The following is a 23,871-nucleotide window of genomic DNA, read 5'->3' as shown; positions in this document are numbered from 1 at the left end:
TCTTAAATAAACTGTGCTGATGGATGTGTCCTGGCTGAAACTGATCTTGCTCTTCATTGTGTCTTTGAGATTAGTGCTACCACCGCTACACAGATATCCGAGCCATTCCAGTGCTTTCCCAGCAGGTTGTCTTATCCAGTGAATACAATAGCTCGACACTGAGATCTTACAAGAGATGGAGAACGACTCTCCAGGTTTCACGAGCACAGAGGCTGACTGAGTGAGATCCACACCGCCAACACCACCTGTGAATAATAACAATAGAACATCATCAAATGTCTTCAAATCATTTTCACAACCAGGTATTCTAAATCTAAACTCATTCAGACAACATGGAGACTTACAGAATGTAGCTGTTAGCAGCAGCAGCACTGATGAGAGCATTTTTGTTTAGTATAAAACTGAAGTGAATTAAACTGCTTAGCTGCTCTCCTCCTTCCTCACCACATGCACATACTCACACACTCACACACAGACCTCCTTGATTTAAGAGACATGAGTGGAGGATTTGCATAAAATGTGTCATCAAGTACTACATGAACTTGAAGACTCAGGTTTACAAATTTATTAGTTGACATCCTAACCTTCTGAAATCTCAGTGAATTCATCTTAAAATAAGCCTGAAATAAACAAAACACTAACGTATCTCTATGATCAATGGATTACACCATAACATTTTTATTTTGTGAAAGTCTTAAATAGCTGAACAATCATTCAATATAAAACTTTCTCCCTGAAGTAGTAGGTGCTGTGGTCAGAAGGTGTTAATTACATTTCTATAACAGCGGCTCTGACAGTAGTTCCAGCTGCAAGGATTACAGAGAGATGCTCGCTCTAATGTGTTTTAGTTTCTATACAATTTACACATTGACTAATATAATGGACTCTTAATATTTATATTAGTGGACTCTTTATATTTATGTGGATAAATGGATTAAAACAAACAAACAAAAAACACATGTAGCATTGTTGATATAGTGACGTTTTGTGTGAGGAGTAGCGATACAGTGTGCATATGTTAAAAGGAATGAACAGATAATGTGAACTGAACAGATGCAAACAGGAGGATCGATTTTTAGGAATCTTGAAGGAAATCTGGTTGAGGCTAGAGGTGTGTAACGGGACTGGGATGCCTATTAGTGTGTTGTTGAGGAACGGTCAGAGCCACAATTCGTGCACAGTAAGAAACAGCCGTGTCTTCAGCTTTCAGACTCTTCACTTCTAGGTACATCATATTTTTATTGGTGTCTAGTGATGGAGAACTGGCCCTGCAGAGACTGAGCTGAATTGAATATAGTGCAAGTGCCATATTCAATGCGCTCGATCCACTCCAGTCCTCTTTCTGGTTTCTGACAGATCCAGCACATGTAGTAGCTGCCCATTGAGAATCCGGAGACAGTACAGGACAGAGTGACTGACTCTCCAGGTCTCTTCACCACAGAAGCAGAGGAGGTCAGTAACTGTCCACAAGAATCTGGAAGAGAAGAGTATAACTAGGTAATGTTATGTTATAATGCTTATCGGGACAGATTGGCTCATTTTCCTAATAATTCTCACATGAAGAAATCTGAAACGTACGTGAAATGAGTACAAATAAAATACAATGTCCTTAAATCATCCTTGAGTTCTGCTTCACCCAGATTTAAAGTGTATGGGAATGTTATCTATCACAAAGCTCACTGGAAACTAGAACAGTCAAGAACATGCTGTTTATACCCGACGCTCTTTGAATATGGAGTGTCCATGACCACTATGGATGTATAAATCCACAACCACAGGCTGCTCAGTGAATAGATGAGTGGGTGATTATAAGTAGTGTTGGGTCCAAGTCCACCTTTGTCGAGTCCAAGTCCGAGTCCAAAAGGGGTTGAGTTGGACTCAAGTCGAGTCTGGCCGAGTCCAGAAAGTAATTAAAGTGAAAAAAGATGTGAAATTGCAATTGTAATCTCAACACTGTTGAGTGTTAAATTAATATTTTAACCTTCACAAACCAATAGCAAAATAACCTTGTAACATGTAACAGAAAATACCACTATTACATCTTGCCATTGCCATTTAATATATTTTATTCGTCATCAGTACCTCAACTAGTTTCCTATCAAAAATGGTTTCAAAGAAAAAAAAAGATATGTAGAACTTTTATTACAAGTGTATGGAAATACAAATTAACCTGTTTTGTTATTGTATCACACTATATTGTGTCCTCCGAATTACTGACATTTCAGTAATTCGATGCGTCTCCCCCACAGTTATATAGGCTGAGAGAGAGAGAGAGAGAGTACAGAGTAGAGTCACATTTAGCAGCATGTCCTAGGAAGTTTCATGCTTTATCACTGCTTTTAATCTGTCTGTGAATGACAACAAACTCATTTCTGAACACAGCTCTGTTCTTGTACCTTTTTTCATTTTAATTCCTAATTTTATGATATTTACTACATTAAGAAGTACATTTCACATTTTACATGAAATTCAAGACTGGAATCACCAAATGCTAATGTTTAGGGGTGGGTGATACGACTACAATCTTATTTCACGATAATGATACGTTTTCTCAGTTAGGTCTATGAGTATTCAAGTAAGAAATAATACAGAAATTGAATAAATCACTTAAATGTAAAATAAAATAGATTTCACTGTATGACATACAGTGCTTCTTATTAAATTGACTGACTTCAGGACCTGGTGGTGTAATCTCACGAGATCACGTGAGACTGTGTAACATGTGATGTCAGCACATATATGAATTCAGCACAGCAATCTGCAATGGCAGAGCAAGAAGACGCCATACGGTTTTAGATTTAAAGGTAAGTCAATATTTATAAGCCAAAATGCTATTTAATTTACATATAAAGAGTGAAATTGCTAAAATGACTGACACCAATTCCTGGTAAAGCAACCACTACAGTTTGCTAATGGCTAGTTAGTTAGGGAACAAATGTTAGACTGCCAGTTTATTTTTTCCTAATTGTCCTAAAGTGTGTAAGATATAACGTACGCTTTATTTTTTGTGTTTAGTGCTACCTTACTGTCTCAACTGGTGATAATTTTAGCGCCTTTTGGTTCCATTTTGGCGGTTCCCTTTTAAGCACATAAAAATGACACTGGGCTTTTAATAGCGCGAAAAGTGATTTTGGCTAGCTGGTGATAAAAATGTGGCACCATTTTGCTGTTTGCCTTCAATATAAGGTGGATTATAAATAAACTTATGTTCATGACCCCCTATGGATGTATTAAATCCACAACCACATGCTGCTCAGTGTGTAGATGAGTGGATGATTATAAGGTTCTATGTAGAACCCTACAACAGAATGTTTCACTATCAGAAAGAGTTACAAGTAGAACCATTTTTACAAGAACCATTACTCATCTAATGAAGACTTTAGGAAACCATGAACCTGTTTTATTAAATGTAGGTGAGTGAAAACCCCAAAAACATGTTTTTATACATTATAAATTCATTGAAATCGTTATGAATAGATAACACTTGTAGCTTTATCTAAAATACCACAGAAGAAGAGGAGCTCAGTGACAGATTTAGTAAGGAATGAAACACTTCGGGAGGACAATAATAAAAAATGAATCAAAGCAGAGTTCCTATTAAACATAGCTAGAAAACAGGTAGTGAAAGAGGTCGTGGTGATAATCAGTGCAGTCCTCTGTGTTGTGTATTGAGTCAACAAATATATATATATATATATATATATATATATATATATATATATATATATATATATATATATATATATATATATATATATTTAATTATTTTATTAAAGCAAGTGATATGTTAGCTGGACATTCAAAGGCATTTAATTTCAAATAGCTAAAAAATAGATAATATATTTTATTAAGCATGATCTGAGAAAATCTTTGTATTAATAAATAATGATCTTGGTGTCTATACTGAAGAGTTTATAATGTGGGGATTATTCGCTCAGTTAAATGTAGTTATTATTTCAATACAGAACTGAATTGTGATGATGATGATTTTGTGAAGCACTGCAGCTTGTCATGTCAGTGTGGATCACGAGCGCACTAATACACAGCTGTGACTTCAGTCTGCATGTTCTGTCTCCATAAGATCACTGTGTTACTGGAAGTGTCTCGAAAGATGACAAACTTGTCTTCAGGTGAATCTTTCTTATAAAAATCCCCATCATAATCAATGGAGTTGATCCACTCTAAAGCTTTACCTGAAGGTTGTTGGATCCAAGCTGTGTAATAGCTGGTAACTGAATGTGAATCCTTGCAGTTGATGGACAGACCCTGGCCTGGCTGGACTGTCATGGACTCTAAATCAAACATTTATTCTAATTGTTTCTTAAATATTTTATACAATGAGAGATTAATAATGGTTCGAAATCAGCAGTCTTTGAGCAATGTATGTATATATTTTTTAATGACTATTTGTGTGTTTAATTGTGAGGATCTCTAACATGTCTCAAAGTTTTTGTAAGGAGAATCCACTATTCTGTGTCACCTTGCCTCTTGCGCAGTAATACACAGCTGTGTCTTCAGTTTGCAGATTCTGTCCTCGAATTGTTATTGTGTTAGTAGCTGTGTCTCTGGAGATGCTGAACTTATTTTTCAGTTTGTCACTGTAATATGTATTACCACCACTACTGATGAGTGAAATCCACTCCAGAGCTTTTCCTGCAGGTTGTCGGATCCAAGCTGTATGATAGCTTGTAACTGAATATGAAACCTTGCAGTTGATGGAGAGACTCTGGCCTGGCTGGACTGTCATGGAAGCAGGCTGAGTCAGTTCCTCTCCATGCACATCTGTGGAGGAAAACACATGGTGATATTTCACACAATATATGCTGCATATTTATTGTTAATGTAGTAAATGAATGAATTTGATTAAGCACTCACAGGAAGCAGCTGCCAGCAGGAGCAGTAGAGATGTAGAGAACATGGTGTGTGTTGATTGTACTGGGGTCTTCTCTGTTCTTCAAAGTTTAACAGAGACCATCACATCTCATAAATAGAGTGATATCCAACCCTGACGCTTGAATTTGCATATCTGGTCATGATGGGAGGAGAACGTATTCAAAACGTGCTTAAATCATATGAAAGAGATTCATCTCATGAAGGATATGTGGATTTTAAATGGAACAGAAGCCTCTTAATCAAATTCTATCATTTTCATTAAAATATTATAGAGTCAGTGTAATAAGCACAAGGATTAAAGACTAAATTTTCATGGTAATAATTATCTGTGCTTGAGGATATTGAGATTATAATATAAAAATTCTACATCTCTTAAAAGTCATGACAAAACGGTCTCATACTTTTTCACACATGATCACAAAAATTCTAATTTGTTGATGTGGTTATTGTTAGGTAAAGATACTACAGTATAACAAGTTCTTCTAAGTGATGTGATTATAATAGTTTGTATAATGTGCAGCATTGTTAAAGAAGTAACATTATTATATTAGAAATATGGTTTAAATTCTACATTATAAACATCTAAGAAAATAACTTTAAACTCTTTGTTTTCATTTGTGTGATTAAATGTTTTTTAGTTAGATTTGGATAACTGTTGCACTTGTGAACTGATAGGCCTTTGTATAAGGTGTTTTTGTACAGGTTTATTGTTGATCTGTCTCACTGTGGGTAACGAGCGCAGTAATACACAGCTGTGTCTTCAGTCTGCATGTTCTGTCCTGTTAATGTTACTGTGCTGCTGGATGTGTCTCTGGAAACCTGAAAGCTGCTTTTCAGTTTCTCACTGTATAATGTGCTACCGCTACCACATATACGTCCGATCCATTCCAGAGCTTTTCCTGCAGATTGTCGTATCCAGTTTGTACAGTAGCTGCTATCAGTTAATGAATATCCAGACACTTTGCAGGTCAGAGTCATTGACTGACCAGGGGTTAATACTGTGGATCCGGGCTGGATCAGCTCAACACAGTGAACACCTGTTAAAGAAAAGAACATTTTAATGCCGTAAAAGAAAAATGTGCCCAAAAGCCTTATTTATGTCAAATGTAAAAACACTTACAGTGTACGGCTGCCAGCAGCAGCAGCAGTAGGGATGTAGAGATCATGGTGTGTGTTGAAGCAGAATAAGTAAAAGATCTCGGTCTTCATTGCTTAAATATATAACAGGGGAGGATATTTGCATGGAGACACTCCTTATCTTAATGTAAATTTTATGCAATCCTACATATCTGAATCAATATACATTATTAACGTATGTGACTATTTATTTTCATTTTCTCTTAATGCATATATGTGTCTATACACATCCATCCACCCATCCATTTTCTATATTGCTTATCCTACAGGTGCAGGGAACCTGGAGCCTATCCTGGGGAGCATTGGGCACAAGGCAGGTACACCCTGGACGGGGTGCCAGTCCATTGCAGGGCACAATCACATAAACATTCGCACACCCATTCAAACACTATGGACGCTTTAGACATGCCAATCAGCCTACCATGCCTGTCTTTGGTGGAAACCAGAGTACCTGTTGGAAGCCCCTGCAACACGGGGAGAACATGCAAGCTCCAGACACAGGGCAGCGGCATGAATCGAACCCAGGACCCGGGAGGTTGTTAACCCCTAAGACACTGTATGCCCGTGTCTATACACATTAACTGAATATTGTTTTCTTGTTGGGTTTACTCAGCCTCAGGGTGGTGTGATGTTGTTGATCCATTACAATGTTAGAAGGAGCGCATTACATTAAGTAAGGAATAAAACACAGCATGGGTACTGTTACAGGGAATTAAGCAATGACAGTATGGTGGGATGAAGCAGAGTCACAATTACCACCATAAAGTTGATTTAAAAAATGCAGCTTATTACAGAGAAACCGCTTCATCCTGATTTATTCCATACTGGAAAAGTAAAAGTTAAAGCTTCATTCAATGATTCATTTTCATTTTCAATCTTGGTGTATGTAGTGTATGTACTCAATAAGCACAGACTTTGGTCTTCTTTGGGAATTTGACAATAATATATAGTCTCAGTGTTCAATGTCTCACATTAACACATTTTAAATACATTTTAGTATTTAAAATGTATTTAAAACATGAGGATGAGATTCATCTTATGAAAAACATGTGGCTTTTTAATGGAACGAATCTTTTTCATGACAGAAAGCTCTTTACCAATTCTGTTATTTGTATATCAATAATAAAGGGAATTAGCGTTAGGGATCAGTTAGCATTCACACTATGTGTGTGTGTGTGTGTGTGTGTGTGTGTGTGCGTGTGTTTGTGTGTGTGTGTGTGTGTGTTTGTGTGTGTGTGTGTGTGTGTGTGTGTGTGTGAGAGAGAGAGAGAGAGAGAGAGAGAGATTCACATTGTAGGAGTGGGTGGATGTAAGAGAAAAGGATAGTCAGGTGTGTGTGTGTGTGTTTTAATTCCTCTCCTGTATTTTTATTTGGACTTGACTGTGATATTTTCTAACAGTCTAACTTGGTTCTTTTCCTCCCACAATATACAGTGCATCCAGAAAGTATTCTTTTTCCACATTTTGTTATGTTACAGCCTTATTCCAAAATGGATTAAATTCATTATTTTCCTCAAGATTCTACAAACAATACCCCATAATGACAACGTGAAAGAAGTTTGTTTGAAATCTTTACAAATCTAATAAAAATAAAAAACAACAACAAAAAAAGCACATGTACATAAGAATTCACAGCCTTTGCTCAATACTTTGTTGAAGCACCTTTGGCACCAATAACAGCCTCAAGTCTTTTTGAGAATGATGCTACAAGCTTGACACACCTATTTTGGGGCAGATTCTCCCATTCCTCTTTGCAGGACCTCTCAAGCTGCATCAGGTTGGATGGGGAGCGTTGGTGCACAGCCATTTTCAGATCTCTCCAGAGATGTTCAATCAGGTTCAAGTCTGTGCTCTGGCTGGGCCACTCAAGGACATTCAGAGAGTTGTCCTGTAGCCACTCCTTTGTTATCTTGGCTGTGTGCTTAGGGTCGTTGTCCTGTTGGAAGATGAACCTTTGCCCCAGTCTGACGTCCAGAGCGCTCTGGAGCAGGTTTTCATCAAGGATGTCTCTGTACATTGCTGCATTAATCTTTCCCTTGATCCTGACTAGTCTCCCAGTTCCTGCCACTGAAAAACATCCCCACAGCATGATGCTGCCACCACCATGCTTCACTGTAGGGATGGTATTGACCAGGTGATGAGTGGTGCCTGGTTTCCTCCAGACGTGACGCTTGCCATTCAGGCCAAAGAGTTCAATCTTTGTTCAATCTTTGGTCTGAAAGTCCTTCAGGTGCCTTTTGACAAACTCCAGGCAGGCTGTCATGAGCCTTTTACTGAGGAGTGGCTTCCATCTGGCCACTCTACTATTCAGGCTTGATTGATGGAGTTCTAGAGATATGGTTGTTCTTCTGGAAGTTTCTCCTCTCTCTACAGAGACATGCTGGAGCTCTGTCAGAGTGACCATCGGGTTTTTGGTCACCTCCCCGACTAAGGCCCTTCTCCCCCGATCGCTCAGTTTGGCGGGGTGGCTAGCTCTAGGAAGAGTCCTTCTGGTTCCAGACTTCTTCCATTTACGGATGATGGAGGCCACTGTGCTCATTGGGACCTTCAGTGCTGCAGAAATGTTTCTGTACCCTTCCCCAGATCTGTGCCTCGATACAATCCTGTCTCGGAGGTCTCCAGACAATTCCTTGGACTTCATGGCTTGGTTTGTGCTCTGACATGCATTGTTAATTGTGGAACCTTATATAGACAGGTGTGTGCCTTTCCAAATCATGTCCAATCAACTGAATTTACCACAGGTGGACTCCAATCAAGTTGTAGAAACATCTCAAGGATGATCAGTGGAAACAGGATGCACCTGAGCTCAATTTTGAGTGTCATGGCAAAGGCTGTGAATACTTATGTAAATGTGCTTTTTTTGTTTTTTATTTTTAATAAATTTGTAAAGATTTCAAACAAACTTCTTTCATGTTGTCATTATGGGGTATTGTATGTAGAATTTTGAGGAAAATAATTAATTTAATCCATTTTGGAATAAGACTGTAACATAACAAAATGTGGGAAAAGTGAAGCGCTGTGAATACTTTCCGGATGCACTGTAAACATATTAGTCCATTAAACGACACTGATACTAACAAGCAGCAAACACATCACACTCAGTCCACTGCCATGTTAATGTTTCTGGCCTTTTGTGGGTCCCACAAGCTTCATATATGACCACCCGCTCCTGTGACTTTATTATAGCTGATGCTCTAGTTGAACTCTAATTTGTACTTTTCTCACAACCTAATTTTTTAATAATCAAAATAATTCCAACTAATGTCTTAGTTTTTAAACAATGTTGTAAATAGATTTTATGACTGTGATGGAAATCCCAGAAGGACATCAGTCCTCTCTCAGTACTTTTAATCTCTCAGTCATTTTAACCTCAACATGTTGGGTAGGTGTTGTGTTGTGTAAGTAGAGAAAGAGCACCTTTCAGAGGACTTAAAGCATAATGAAATGCATAATGTTAATAATTTCTAAAGTGGGTGCAGATATATAAATATATAAAATTTTCTTTATGCATATAGGATGTGATGGATTTCCATAAATGGTACCTTTTAGGTTTTAACTCAAAATAAACTTCACACATATGTGAGGTTTAATTTTTGTACAGTCCTCTCACTGAGATGTACAGCTGTGTGTCTTTGCACAATAATAAACAGCCGTGTCTTCTGGCAGCAGGCTGCTGATATCTAAGTAAAGCACATTGTTGCTCGTGTCTCTGGAGATGCTGAAGCGAGTTTTAAAGGAAGCTCCAGAGTTTATGTTTCCATCACCCCATATGATCCCGATCCACTCCAAGCCTTTTCCTGGAGGCTGTCTGATCCAGCTTGTGCCGTAGCTAGTAAGGGCATAGCCAGAAATCTGACAGGACAACTTCACTGAGGCTCCGGGAGGTTTAACCTCAGCAGGAGACGAGGTCAGACTGATGCCATGCACATCTGAGTAGAGGAGAGTGGTAAAACATACAGAAGCTATTAAACACACTTCACTTCAACTGACACTGAAATACTGAGCATATAAAAAGGTGATTAAAGTGTTTAGGGACGTGTTTACTCACAGGGCACAGAGGATATCAGAAGAAGAAGAGGCCAGCTCATGATTCCTCTGCTGTACTCGACCAAACACAGAGACTGCTGTGTACTTGCAGTGTATTTATATCTGTCTGAGGTTGGGGAGATTTGCATGCAGTATGGGACACGTATTTTACATTAATTACAGCAGTCTTTTTACAATACAGCATTTCTTCAAACATTTTCATACATAAATCTGTGTAGACATATTCTTACAGGAACAAATGAACAAATAAATTAATTAAATTTAGTCAAAATATAGTTTCAGTGTTGCATATGAAGAAACAAATAAATTAGCAAAAAGATTTCTTGAGTTATGTTTTTATCAAGAAATTAAATGTAATGCAATTGAATGTTTTATCATTTAATGTCTTTGCGTATGATTAAAGTTACTTTCATGTTTGTCTTCAGCTTTAAGCACCAGCAAGAGATAATAAAAGAAAAGGCTGAGAATTTTACAGAGGAATTTTGACTGTTAATGGAATAAGATAAAAGGAGAAATAAATCTGAGCACTAAAATGAATGGATGTTGTTTATAATAAATGTCTCTGGGGTTCAGTTTCCTGCTGAGGGAATATTTACAGCTCATTAGGACGTGCTTGTGTAAGTTTTTGTACAGCTCTGGAGTCTGTTGTGTCAGTGTGAGTGTCGTGCACAGTACTAAACAGCCGTGTCTTCAGCTTTCAGACTCTTCACTTCTAGGTACAGCATGTTTTTATTGGTGTCTTTAGTGATGGAGAACTGGCCCTGCAGAGACTGAGCGAATGTTGTGCCAGTGCCACTGTCAATATATCCGATCCACTCTAGTCCTCGTCCTGGTTTCTGACGGATCCAGCTCATCCAGTTGCTCACTGAGAATCCAGAGACAGTACAGGACAGAGTGACTGACTCTCCAGGCCTCTTCACCACAGAAGGAGAGGAGGTCAGGGACTGTCCATAAGAATCTGGAAGAGAAGAGTATAACTAGGTAATGTTATGTTTTAATGCTTATCGGGACAGAATGGTTCATTTTCCTAGTAATCTTAACAGGAAAAAAAAACCCCTGAAACTTACATGAAATGAGAAGAAATAAAATACAATGTCCTAAAATCATCCTTCTGAGTTCTGCTTCACCCAGATTTAAAGTGTATAGGAGTGTTATCTATCACAGAGCTCACTGAAAACCTGAATAGTCAAGAACATGCTGTTTATACCCGACTCTATTTGAATAGGGAGTGTCCATGACCACTATGGATGTATTAAATCCACAACCACAGGCTGCTCAGTGTATAGATGAGTGGATGATTATAAAGTTCTGTGTAGAACCCTACAACAGTATGTTTCGCCATCAGAAAGGGTTCCAACTAGTACCATTTTTACAAGCTGAGAAACCTTAATTATCCAATGACCCCTTAAACCATTTGAAGAAGAATGTCTCTGAATGAAAAAAAAAAAAAGTTTGTGTTTATACACTGTAACATCAAACAAATTCACATTTTCAAATGGAAAGTTTAAGCAAAGGTTTATTGGTATAAAATTAAACAACTGATCTTGCTTAAGGGCAGTGGTGGCTTAGCGGTTAAGGCTTTGGCTTCTCCATATCAAAGAGCCTTAATTACTAATCAACACAGCACAGGTTGCTAATATGCGACATGTAATTCTATTTAATCTGAGAGTCATGATGCTGGATGCAGTCATAGCAGAATGTGAAGAGAGTGATTGGCTAACAGACTGAGATGGTTGAGTTTGCACAGACTGCCCTCTAGAGGCCTGTTTTCAAATATCCAGAATGAAAATGAGCAATTTTAAAGGAAAAGGTTAAAATGTTCTTGCTGTTACTGTTAATAAAAACTTCGTTCTTCACTCTCTGTGAAGTGTGCTTCTCTAATGTCATTTAAAGCCAAAATAAAGAAGCTTCCAAAAATATTGTTTAAAGTTATTAAATACACTTATATCACAGTGCTGCTGAATTCTCGAATCTGATTAGTCAGAAGGTGTTGATTAATTTTCTATAACAGCAGACCTGACACTTGTGGAAAGGCAAATCACAGGTTTATATTAATCAGCTTATTGTAATAGTTTATGACTCTATAATAACAACTTACACACGACTTGTATGGTGGATGTTTCACATAAACTTTTATTTTTTTTTTAACGTGTAAAATTGCTGATATGGTGAAACTTGTTAAAATTCAGAAACAGCCATCAGTCTCCTTATTTTACAGAGGTGAGATTTCAGGAAATGTTGCTTATTCCAGATGTTCTTCTAAGCATAGAGGAAATTTATACAGTTCAGTATTAGCCTCAATATTCCTTAGATCTAATACAGTGATGATGAAAATATGAGCTCAGTGCGTGTCTATATCATGCACATGTTTTTGTATTGATCCCTAAGTAGAAGCATCAGTGTGTGTAGCGGGTGCAGTAATACACAGCTGTGTCTTCTGTCTGCAGATTCTGTCTTCTCAGAGTCACCGTGCTGCTGGAGCCATCTTTAGAAATACTTAACTTGTTTTTCGGTGTATCTTTATGATAATCATCTACACCACCCTAAATGGGGTTTATCCACTCCACAGTTTTTCCTGCAGGTTGTCGAATCCAAGCTGTGGCATAGCTGTTATCAGTAACAGAGTAGCCGGATACTTTACAGCTGAGGGTTAAAGAATCTCCTGGCTTTAACAATACTGTGGTGACCTGAGTGAGTTCTACTGCACATCCCACATCTGAAAAAAAGAGATGTCACAATTTCAGTCACAAGTGTATGTACAGTAGGTTGTAACTGTAATAATTTGCTACAGTAGCAGCTCTGAGTTCATTATTTAAGTGAAAGTCACTGGATGAAGCTGCCAGTACAGAAATGGAAGGAACATCATTGAACTAAAAGCAGTGTTAAATTCTCCAGATCTCACAGTGACCGAGGCTGATATTTCTCTATATGTAGTTTGGATGTGGGGAAGCTTTGCATATGCATGTGTATATTGTTATGCTGGTCCATTCAAAACAGCCTGTTAATTTCTGTCTCCTACATGTTTTAATAATCACAATGGAAATGTTCTTGGGTGATGTAAAAAAAAAAGTTGATTTATATATTAAAGACTGAATACGTAAGTTAAATTTAGTTCTGTAAATGAATCTTAACCTCATTCCACATGGACTAGGTGCCCAAATAACTAGATGTCTAAATAAACACACACTTGTCTCATAGGAAATTATTTAATTTAAATCCAAAGATATTTGCTTATTTGAGCATAATGTATTGTGAGTATTTTTATTTTCTTTTATAAACTCAGAAGTGTGTGTGTGTTATGGGATTGATCTCTGTTTCCTATCTCTGTGAACAACTGCTTCCATAGTTCTTACTCAGACATACAGTGAAATACTGCTGTGTTTAAAACAGCATGTACGGATAACTTTTATACTGGCTGGAGCTCATTACACAGACTCTTGGAAGCACAGACAAAAGTCAAAGAATTCAATAATAGGCTTTTTCAAAGTAATGTGTGTTGTGTTTTATATAAGAACTGACTTAAGTAATCTTACAGCAGTATAAATGTCCAGAAAATATTCACAACAAGCCACATGCAGTAAAATTCAGTAAGTGGTAACATGTCAGTCATACAGTAGACAATAAAAACCTTTTGGTTCTTTGACCTCCATGAATACACTGCTCATGAAAATGTGAGCTTGTCATGTGACTAAAGCAAGCATGTGTTTTTGTACTGATGTCTAAGGAGAAGTATCACTGTGTGTCGGGCGCAGTAATACACTGCAGTATCTTCCGTCCTCACACTGTTCATCTGCAGATACACCTGCTTCTTACTATTGTCTCTGGAGATGGTGAAGCGGCCATTAACTGCACTGGAGTAATACTTGCTATCACTATCATACTCGATAGTTGCAACAAACTCCAGCCCTTTTCCAGGCGCCTGTCGGATCCAAGCCATCCAGTAACTACTAATGTCCAATCCAGAAGCTGTGCAGGTCAGTTTATGAGACTGATCAGGTTTGAGGATCACTGAATCAGACTCGATTAGTGTCTGACTGCAGGAATCTGAAAAAGAATACTCAAAGATTCGTGTTAAAGTATAAAAAAAAAAAGACAGAAAGAAATTGTTTTGTTTAAAATATGAAATAAATGATAATACTAACATTGAATGAACATTGCTAGAGCAAAGTAACTCAAAACTCTGCGTAGTCCCATGTCAATTAATTAAAACAATTACTGTTGCTGTTAATGAACACAAACTGCTGGTGTGTTGTTGAGCTGAACGTATATCAGCATAAATGCTTCAAACACAGGATATAATTTGCATGGCATGCCCACTAGAGGCATAAAAACGGTTCACAGAGAAATAGCCATGAAGAGAAAGAGCTTACTGTAAAACTCCAGCTGTGTTTCATGCTGTCAAGTCCGTAACTGCTCTTTACTCATTAGATATTATGCCCTTTTAGTACATCACTGTGTATCACTGTAATACCCAGAAGAACATGAAGTTTTCTGATCACTGAACAACACAAACATGTCCAGTCCTTTCAGAAACTGTCATTTTTCAGCTGTGTGTCTAATACAGGTTATCCAATACAAACTGAATGTAGTTCCAGACATAATGCAGGTCGCAAATCATCATTGTTGTTAAAGCTTTGTGAATGATGATATAATGTATAACATTTAGAGTTATTTATTATTACCTTTGCAGAGTAGTGTAATTAAATATATAGTAATACTATGATAATGTTAGCAACAAAGATAAATTATCTGTCAGTTGTTTAATGTGAGTGAGATGATGGTGAATCATTGCAGTCTGTGAGGAGAGAGAAGCTGAATGTGTATTAATGAGCAGTTAGAGATTCTTAAGGTTACACAGACCTTTACCTAAACTACAACAGAAGCAGAGGAGCTCAGTGACAGATTCAGTAAGGAATAAAACACTTGGGGGCATACTGTTATAGGAAAATAATCAAGGGCAGGGTGATGTGACGCATTCTCACTTAAAGCAGCTCATTGCTTTCATTACAGTAGCATGTGCAGAAGTGCCTTCATCCTCTAATAATGCTCTCATATGCGTTGTGAATTGAAATCAATATCAGGAATTAGTCATTAAGGAACATTTTTTTAAATTAGAGTTATCGTTTAATTTGAAAGCCAGTTATTGTGAGTACCATTTAAATTCAACTGTATGAATATCAGAAACTACTTTCAAACATGGGAAGCAAGTGGAATGTTACCTAGACATTCAGATGCTTTTCATTTATAATAGCTAAAGAAGATAAATAATATATTCTCAATAACTATGCACTGAGTATAGGTTTCTATTCGTTTTTGGTAAATGATTATCTAAGTGTCTAGGCTGAAGTGTTTATAATGTTGTGATGAAGATGTTTTTGTGTAACACTGCAGCTTGTTGTGTCATACAGTAATACACAGCTGTGTCTTCAGTCTGCATGTTCTGTCCCTGTAAGGTCACATTGTTACTGGAAGTGTCACGAGAGATGACAGACTTGTCTTTAAGTGAATCCTCCTTGTAAATATCCCCATCATTATCAATTATGTTGATCCATTCCAGAGATTTTCCTGCAGGTTTTCGAATCCAAGCTGTTCCATAGTGGCTGCTGCTCTCAGTGATAGAAGCTCCAGACACTCTACAGGTGATGGTTAAAGTCTCTCCTGGCTTTATAACCACTGAGTCTGGCTGGGTGAGCTCAGTAGCGCAGAACACATCTGTAAAAAGAGAAAAAGAAAAGGTTCACATGTTGAACTGAAAGGATCAGATGAAGTAATGAAGCTTAAATCCAAACACTCACAGGGGGCGAGAGCCAGCAGTAGCAGTGGAGCTGAAGCAAACGTTTGTGTTGAAGGAGGACTAATGAGAACTCTCTAGATAAGCACGGTGCTAATATTACAAGAGGAGGTGGAGATTTGCATAAATATTACAGAGAAGCTGTGTTGAGTGCAGCTCTGAAGCTGTTAATCACAGTCACATCCCATTTTGCCTCTATTTAACTTCAATTTATTGTGATACGTAATTGAAGTATCTACTATTATTACTAATAATATGAAAGTTTTGTGTTAAATAATTAATGTATTTTATATTCACATAAATGCATAAATAAATAAATAAATAATGTAATAGTTTCTTCTCGTTATGTTTGTAGTGAAAATTAAACTGGATCATTGCCTTAATACAAACAAAATAATAATAATAATTAGAAAAACAATCCTTTATTTCATTGTTAGCTGTGTATAGGTTGTACTCTAGAGAATTGCAATAAGACAGCTGTTATTCTCGTGTATAAATTTCCTGGTTTAAGTTTCTGTAATGTTTATGGTGTAAATGTGAAATCTTTAAGTTTTATCTTATAGATGTAGAAGAGAAGCTGTTAACATACAGTACCTGCTGTGAATAACTTCTTCCATAATTGCCACTCTCACACAGTGAAATATTACAGTGTTTTCAGAACAGCATGTAGCTAAAATCTGTTTATTACTGGCATTAAAATTGGGCTCTATATTTAACAATATAATCAAACCGTGTAATAGAAAATTCCCCGTGCAGTCAAATCATTTTCATTCTGGTTTAGTCTGCACTCTAGAGGCTTTAACTGATGAATACAGTGCGAAGTAGCAGATTGATAAGATTCTAAAGCAGGTGTTTTAAATTATAAAAAATAACTATAAATCTAGTGACCAGATGACAAAAGTCTAATTTCCTTAAGCAGCTCGACACTGAAACTATTCTCTTCTCCTACTTCTGTTTCTCAAAATTCTAAAATAATCTGCTTTAAGAAATCAAATCAGGAGTGAGGCTGGTGACTTGGCTTCTCTACATCCAGGTGTACACTCAGTGTTCCTGGATCGACTCTGGATCCACCACTCTGACCAGGATAAAATGTTTACTTAAGATGAATGAATGACTGAATGAATAATTAGATGTCTCATGAATTTAAATGATTATATTTTTAGTTACAGTAAATATATCCTTACACATCTCACTCCAGTAGAGTTGGTTCTCTGTTAATGAGAGCACAGACATTTGTTCTCTTGTGGGCTCCTGAACACAAACCTTTAGAGAACTGGAAATAAACTCAGTAAAGTTGTTAATGTCAAATTTACAGTATACAGACATTATGTGTGATCAGAAATGATAAACTATTGGTATGTTGGGGCAGTGGTGCCTTGACGGTTAAGGCTCTGGGTTACTGATTGGAAGGTCGGAGGTTCAAGCCCAGCACTGCTTAGCTGCCACTGTTGGGCCCTTGAGCAAGGCCCTTAACCCTCTCTGCTCCAGCGGTGCCCTATCATGGTTGACCCTGCACTCTGACCCCAACTTCCTAACATGCTGGGATATGCGAAGAAAAGAATTTCACTGTGCTGTAATGTATATGTAATTAATAAAGACTCATTCATGGTCATAACATCTGGACTTTACAGAATCTGAATACTGTGTAAGACTCCATAATAACTAAACATTAAAAGGGATAATACATATTCATTTGTTTCTGGATTCCAATATAAACAATTGTAAGCAAAATGTAATTGAGCAGTTTATTAACCACAGTAAGAGGGGATTATATTCATCATTTACATAAATTACAAGAGTAATGACTTGTTCAATAAAATGCTGTGTGAAAAATATGTGTGTGGTTTTAGTACAGTTTCCTCAGCTCCAGTCACAGTTAGTGTGAATTGGTTCTTTACAGACTCTGCATATATTACTTGATTTTTGCCAGCATTCATCCTACCAACCCATTCCAGAGCTTTCCCTGGTTTCTGTCGGATCCAGTGTATGTAGCTGCTTGTCATATCAAAGCCACTTATTTTACACGATATCTTCACAGTTCTCCAGGTCTCCTTACCACAGCAGGAGACTGGTCCAGTCTGATCTCAGCACTGCAAAAACCTGCCAGATAAAACAATCAAAAATAATTATTAATGGATTAAATCATACACTCAGTGGTAAACATATAAATAAGACTCAGATACCACATGTTAAGAAATATAAATATGCACTGCAGAAGGACGCTTAGCCCCATAATCAAACTCTGTGATGGAAGTTCTGTAATTCAGTTTGATGATATGAGCTTTAGCTGAGCAACAAGATGCTTTTTATGCAGAGCAAATAATAACAGGATGGATTTGCATAGACTTCCTTTTAACCAATAGAGTCAGATCTATAATATGAACCTCCACAGGCTGATTTTGCATGTGCCAAGGATGAGAGCGATGTCACATTTTACAGTTTGCCAATTCAGCTTAGTGGTTGTTTTTAATAATTGGTGTACATGCAAGTAACCTTCAAATTTCTTATTATTTATTAATTTCCTTCACTTTATCAATGCTTGTTAATTATTAATTAACATAATTTAAACAATGAATAAATAACCTCAGAATGTTTTAATTGGCACCTGAACACTTTCATTCAAAATTTCATGTTGTCTTTTATATTTACATAAGCTGTCTGAATTGATGTGTTGTGTATGTTATTGCTGTTGTTATTTAGAGGATGCTTCCACTCCTAATTCTGAGAGATAATACCTGTGTCTTTTCTCATTCCAGAAAATGTTTCCTTTAAATGTTTCATGAGTTTTACCTCAGTAGAAGTGAGCTACTGCCCTCTATAGGTGAACAACATTTACACTTTGTTTCTCTTCTTGCAGATGTGTGTTTTGTACTGAGCTGAGTGTGTGGAGCTTCTATCACTGATACCAACATCCACTTTACACAGCTCAGATTCAACAACCTGCTCAAAAGCTTTGCAATGGAATGGCATATTATTAATGATGGATTAGCTGTTTATGGTATAAAGCTAAAGTGATATAAACTACTTAGCTGCTCTCCTTCTCCTCACTACACACACACACACACACACACACACACACACACACACACACACACACACACATCTCCCTAATGTAAGAGACATGAGTGAAGGGTCTGCATAAAATGCATCATCAACTACTATATTTTGTGAAGATGCTATGAACACTATGCATAAAAATAAATTAAATAAATAAATAAATAAAAATTAAACAATCATCCAAAATGAACATTTCTTAATAAAATAGTAGGTGCTGTGGTCAGAAGGTGCTACATTTATATAATAGCGGCTCTGACAGTAGTTCAAGCTGCAAGGTTTACAGAGAGACGCTCATTCTAACGTGTTTTAGTTCCTGTACAATTTACACAATTATTTAATGACTTTTTTAAAAAATAAACAGAACGTGTAGTATTGTTGAATGAACTGATAATGTGTTCTGAACAGATACTATTACAAATAGGAGGATTTTTTTTTTTTTTTTTTTTTTTTTTTAGAAATCTTGCAGGAAATCTGGTTGAGACTAGAGGTGTTTACTGGGACTGGGAAGCCTGTTAGTTTATTTGTTGAAGAACTGCCAGAGCCACAATTCACACACTATGCTGACAAAACTGGAATTTCAACCTGCAGGGGATTTTCCACCCACCTTATTTGTTGAGCTCTGCTGCCTTCTACTGTGGTCCGAAAAAATTGGACCTCAACCTGTTAAAACAGATTGTGTTAAACACAACAAACTGTTGGAGACATGCTGTTTTATTCCTAAATCCACCAAATAAATATTTATTTTAACTGTTCATTAAATATTCTGTAAAATGAAGAAAATAATAAACATTCAAAATGACCACTAACCATAATTTTTTATGCAATTATTTGATGGATATTACTTTTTTTGTGTTTGAAATGACACAAGCTGAAGTTGAATCTTCATTCCAATGGAATAAAGTAAAAGTATGACTGAGATGGTTTATTAGTTACATTGAGAGGATCTCTAACGTGCCTCAAAGTTTTTGTAAGGAGAATCCACTATTCTGTGTCACTGTGTATCTTGCGCAGTAATACACAGCTGTGTCTTCAGTTTGCAGATTCTGTCCTCGAATTGTTATTGTGTTAGTAGCAGTGTCTCTGGACATGCTGAACTTATTTTTCAGTTTGTCACTGTAAGCTGTACCCCCATTGTAACTGATATATCCAATCCACTCCAGAGCTTTTCCTGCAGGTTGTCGGATCCAAGCTGTACTATAGCTGGTAACTGAATATGAAACCTTGCAGTTGATGGAGAGACTCTGGCCTGGCTGGAAGCAGGCTGAGTCAGTTCCTCACCATGCACATCTGAGGAGGAAAACACATGGCGTATATATATATATATATATATATATATATATATATATATATATATATATATATATATATATATATATATATATATATATATATGCTGCACATTTATTGTTATTTTAGTAAATGAATGAATTTGATAAAACACTCACAGGAAGCAGTTGCCAGCAGGAGCAGTAGAGATGTAGAGAACATGGTGTGTGTTGATTGTATTGGGATCTTCTCTGTTCTCCAAAGTTTAACATAGTCCATCACATCTCATAAATAGAGTGATTCCAACCCTGATGCTTGTATTTGCATATCCGGTGATGATGGGAGTAGAATGTATTTAAAACATGTTTTAAACATGGTTGAGGAGATTTATCTGATGGAGAATATCTGGCTTTTTAATGGAACAAATCTTTTCTGTGACAGAAATTTCTTTACCAATTTCTAATTTCTATTATTTGTATAAAAATAATAAAGGGAATTAAACATATTGAGAAACTCATAACAAGGTTTAGATATTAAATTTAGGTTGATAATTATTATCCATGCTTGAGGATTTTATAAAAGCCAAAATTATAGGATTAGGGGCGATTAGCATTCATATTAGAGCTGTGTGTGTGTGTGTGTGTGTGTGTGTGTATGTGTGTGTGTGTGTGTGTGAGAGAGAGAGAGAGAGAGAGAGAGAGAGAGAGAGAGAGAGACTGTTTTTTAATTCCTCTCCTGCCCATTTCCATGTGTGTGTGTGTGTGTTTTTTTTTTTTTTTTTTTTGGACCAGATTGTGATATTTTCTAACAAACTAATTTGGTTATTTTTCCCCAGAATATAAACATAAAAGACCTTTAAACCACAGTGACACTAACAAGTATGTAGCAGCAAACATTTCATGCAGCATTGCATGATCACCGAATACACAGTGGGTCCTACAATCTTCATATCTGACCACATGCTCCTGTGACTTTATTATTGCTGACGCTCATCCTGATGCACGCCTCTAGTTTGTACTTTTCTTACAACTTCATTTTTTTTTTCAAAATCAAACTAACTCCCACCACATTGTTTCTGTTCTTTCAAATTCATACACATTTGAATGAGATCAGGTTGGTCAATGTTGTGCAGTTAAAGGTTTTAGAATGAAGGTATTATTCAATTTACAGACTAACGTACAAATAAAAGACTTTACAAACACAGTGCTGTTAAATTCTCAATTCAGAAGGAAATAACTTGTCTTATGAATGTTCCACAACATTCAACGTAAAAATAAAACCAATGTCTTAGGTTTAAACAATGTTGCAAATAGATTTTATGACTTTGATGGAAATCTTACGAGGACATCAGTCCTCTCTCAGTCCTTTTAACCTCAACTTGTTGAATAGATGTTGTGTAAGTACAGAAAGAGCGCCTCTCAGAGGACTTAAAGAACAATGAAAAGCATAATGTTCATAATTTCTAACATGGGTGCAGATATATAAATATACAAAATACAAATATATACAGTGCAACTCGAACATTAAGGTAAATTTGACTGTTTGTGAAACATGGAAACTAATTTGTTCTACTAGGAAAATGTTTTTTTTTTTTTTTAAATAATATTTATTGTGCTTTCATCTTGTAATATTTCTTTATGTATATACGATGTGATGGTCTTCCTTAAATTGTACCATTTAAGTTAACTCAAAAGAACCTTCACACATGTGAGGTTTAATTTTTGTATAGTCCTCTCACTGAGATGTACAGCTGTGTGTCTTTGGACAATAATAAACAGCCATGTCTTCTGGCACCAGGCTGTTTATATCTAAGTAAAGCACATTGTTGCTCGTGTCTCTGGAGATGCTGAAGCGAGTTTTAAAGGAAGCTCCAGAGGCTATGCCTCCACCACCCCATGTGATCCCGATCCACTCCAAGCCTTTTCCTGGAGACTGTCTGATCCAGCTTGTGCCGTAGCTAGTGAGGGCATAGCCAGAAATCTGACAGGACAACTTCACTGAGGCTCCGGGAGGTTTAACCTCAGCAGGAGATGAGGTCAGACTGATGCCATGCACATCTGAGAAGAGGAGAATGGTAAAACACACAGAAGGTATTAAACACACTTCACTTCAACTGACACTGAAATACTGAGCATATAAAAAGGTGAGTAAGGTGTGGAGAAACGTGTTTACTCACAGAGCACAAAGGATATCAGAAGAAGAAGAGGCCAGCTCATGATTCCTCTGCTGTACTCGACCAAACACAGAGACTGCTGTGTACTTGCAGTGTATTTATATCTGTCTGAGGGTGGGGAGATTTGCATGCAGTATGGGTTATGTATTTAACATTTATTATGGTGGTCTTTCTATAGTACAGCATTTCTTCAAACATTTTCATTCACAAAACTGTGCAGACAAATTCTTAAAGGAACAAACCAGCAAATAAATCATGTAATTTGATTAGAATATATTTTCAGAACTCTCAGTAGGTTCAGAAGGTGTTGATCAATTTTCTAGAATAGCATCAGGTTTATCTGTATGGCACGCCATACAGTAATATTTATTATATATATATATATATATATATAGGGCCTATATGTATATTTAGCAGCATGTCCACTTATAATGCAAAAAGGTGGGATTTCAGAAATGGGCAGAATTTAGGTTGAAAACGTGTGCGGTGATAAATGATGACAAAAACACTATTTTTAAAACTAAATATCAACACTTTTTTCCCAATGCCATTCTATTTGAAGATTGAAGTTTATACAATAATTGTCTAATATTAAATATTTGTTTTAAATTTCAACAGTTTCAAGATGGAAACAAACTTAAAACGAGATATAACTGTACTCAGTGAGGTGAATGTGTTACAACATTATAACCAACAATTTTTTATTGCTCAGTGATTTTGTTTTTAGGTGAACTATTCCTTCTCAACTAAATCTACAAAATATGTACAAGTTACTCAGAAATAAAAACATAATTTTATATATATGTACAGTCCATAGTGATAAAAGTTACCATGCATTTTCTCTGCATACACAGTGGCATTACTCATTAGCACAGCTGGATTGCATGCATGAGAGACTGCATAATCCTGGGTAAAATGCTTCGATGTAAATGTCCTGGAGCTCGCCTCATCTCCCTTACCAGCGTAACCTGGTGGATACAAAGAAAGCACTTTTATAAAACATCATTTTACAAATAAAATACACTCCTTTTGTTGATTCTACATCATCTGAGTTCAGTGTGTCAATATTTAAAATTTAAAAACTGCAAGTTAACCCATTTAACTGTTAGAACCTGACAGCTAAATTTACATGACAAACACTACAGTAAACAATCAAGGTCCTCTGGGGGTTTGTACAGCCCATTTGGAGCTGACCCTTCCATTTGGAGCTGGCTCCGACCTCCATTTATACCTGTCTCGTTATTCATTGCCACAACAACTCCCTTTTACCAACATTCTTGTAGTCATTGTGACGTATATCATAAAGCGCTCAGCCTTCAGACACCAAAGACACCAGCAGCTCAACATTCAACTTGCTACTTACTTGCATCTTCAATGGGCCTGTTTACACCGGGCCTTTTTTTGCAGCGTTTTTTTTTTATTTATTTTTTTTTATGTATGTTTACACCTAGGTGTTAAATGCTGCAAAGTGTTGAATGAAAGTGTAAATTCACTCCCTGACAGTAGA

The 23,871-nt window shown here is 36.7% G+C and overlaps 1 protein-coding gene and 5 gene segments (V, D, J or C); all 6 read right to left on the bottom strand.

Annotated features, from left to right (window-relative positions):
• Nucleotides 1-4,441: 4,441 nt before the first annotated feature.
• On the bottom strand, nt 4,442-4,974 carry LOC128616921 (Ig heavy chain V region 914-like). The segment is given in 2 exon segments: nt 4,442-4,782; nt 4,876-4,974. Coding segments are annotated over 2 exon segments (384 nt in total).
• A 639-nt stretch (nt 4,975-5,613) lies between these two features.
• On the bottom strand, nt 5,614-6,059 carry LOC128616913 (Ig heavy chain V region 914-like). The segment is given in 2 exon segments: nt 5,614-5,930; nt 6,014-6,059. Coding segments are annotated over 2 exon segments (363 nt in total).
• Nucleotides 6,060-9,412: 3,353 nt separating this feature from the next.
• On the bottom strand, nt 9,413-10,374 carry LOC128623568 (immunoglobulin heavy variable 1-46-like). The segment is given in 2 exon segments: nt 9,413-9,959; nt 10,079-10,374. Coding segments are annotated over 2 exon segments (450 nt in total).
• A 377-nt stretch (nt 10,375-10,751) lies between these two features.
• On the bottom strand, nt 10,752-11,444 carry LOC128616908 (Ig heavy chain V region 5A-like). The segment is given in 2 exon segments: nt 10,752-11,035; nt 11,402-11,444. Coding segments are annotated over 2 exon segments (327 nt in total).
• Nucleotides 11,445-13,083: 1,639 nt separating this feature from the next.
• On the bottom strand, nt 13,084-14,535 carry LOC128623581 (immunoglobulin heavy variable 3-30-3-like). The segment is given in 2 exon segments: nt 13,084-14,121; nt 14,220-14,535. Coding segments are annotated over 2 exon segments (408 nt in total).
• A 170-nt stretch (nt 14,536-14,705) lies between these two features.
• LOC128616901 (uncharacterized) lies at nt 14,706-22,494 on the bottom strand. The gene is made up of 4 exons (XM_053639764.1): nt 22,368-22,494; nt 22,013-22,248; nt 15,873-15,945; nt 14,706-15,789 (listed from the first exon to the last, which is right to left on the bottom strand). Exons 1-4 carry the CDS (start codon nt 22,492-22,494, stop codon nt 15,428-15,430), a joined length of 798 nt encoding a protein of 265 aa, XP_053495739.1. The 3' UTR covers nt 14,706-15,427.
• Between the last annotated feature and the right edge of the window lie 1,377 nt (nt 22,495-23,871).

Source organism: Ictalurus furcatus, chromosome 2 (assembly GCF_023375685.1).
Source record: "Ictalurus furcatus strain D&B chromosome 2, Billie_1.0, whole genome shotgun sequence".
In the NCBI taxonomy this organism is placed as follows: Eukaryota; Metazoa; Chordata; class Actinopteri; order Siluriformes; family Ictaluridae; genus Ictalurus; species Ictalurus furcatus.
This window is presented reverse-complemented; position numbering and strand designations above follow the sequence as displayed.

Excerpts from the sequence above, each read along its gene's own strand:
- LOC128616901 (XM_053639764.1), bottom strand. The coding sequence starts at position 22,494 with ATGCAAATCTCCCCACCCTCAGACAGATATAAATACACTGCAAGTACA. Across the intron at positions 22,249-22,367 it reads TCTGATATCCTTTGTGCTCT|ATGTGCATGGCATCAGTCTG; the intron begins GTGAGTAAACAC and ends TCCTCTTCTCAG. Across the intron at positions 15,790-15,872 it reads ACTGCTGGCTCTCGCCCCCT|ATGTGTTCTGCGCTACTGAG; the intron begins GTGAGTGTTTGG and ends CTCTTTTTACAG.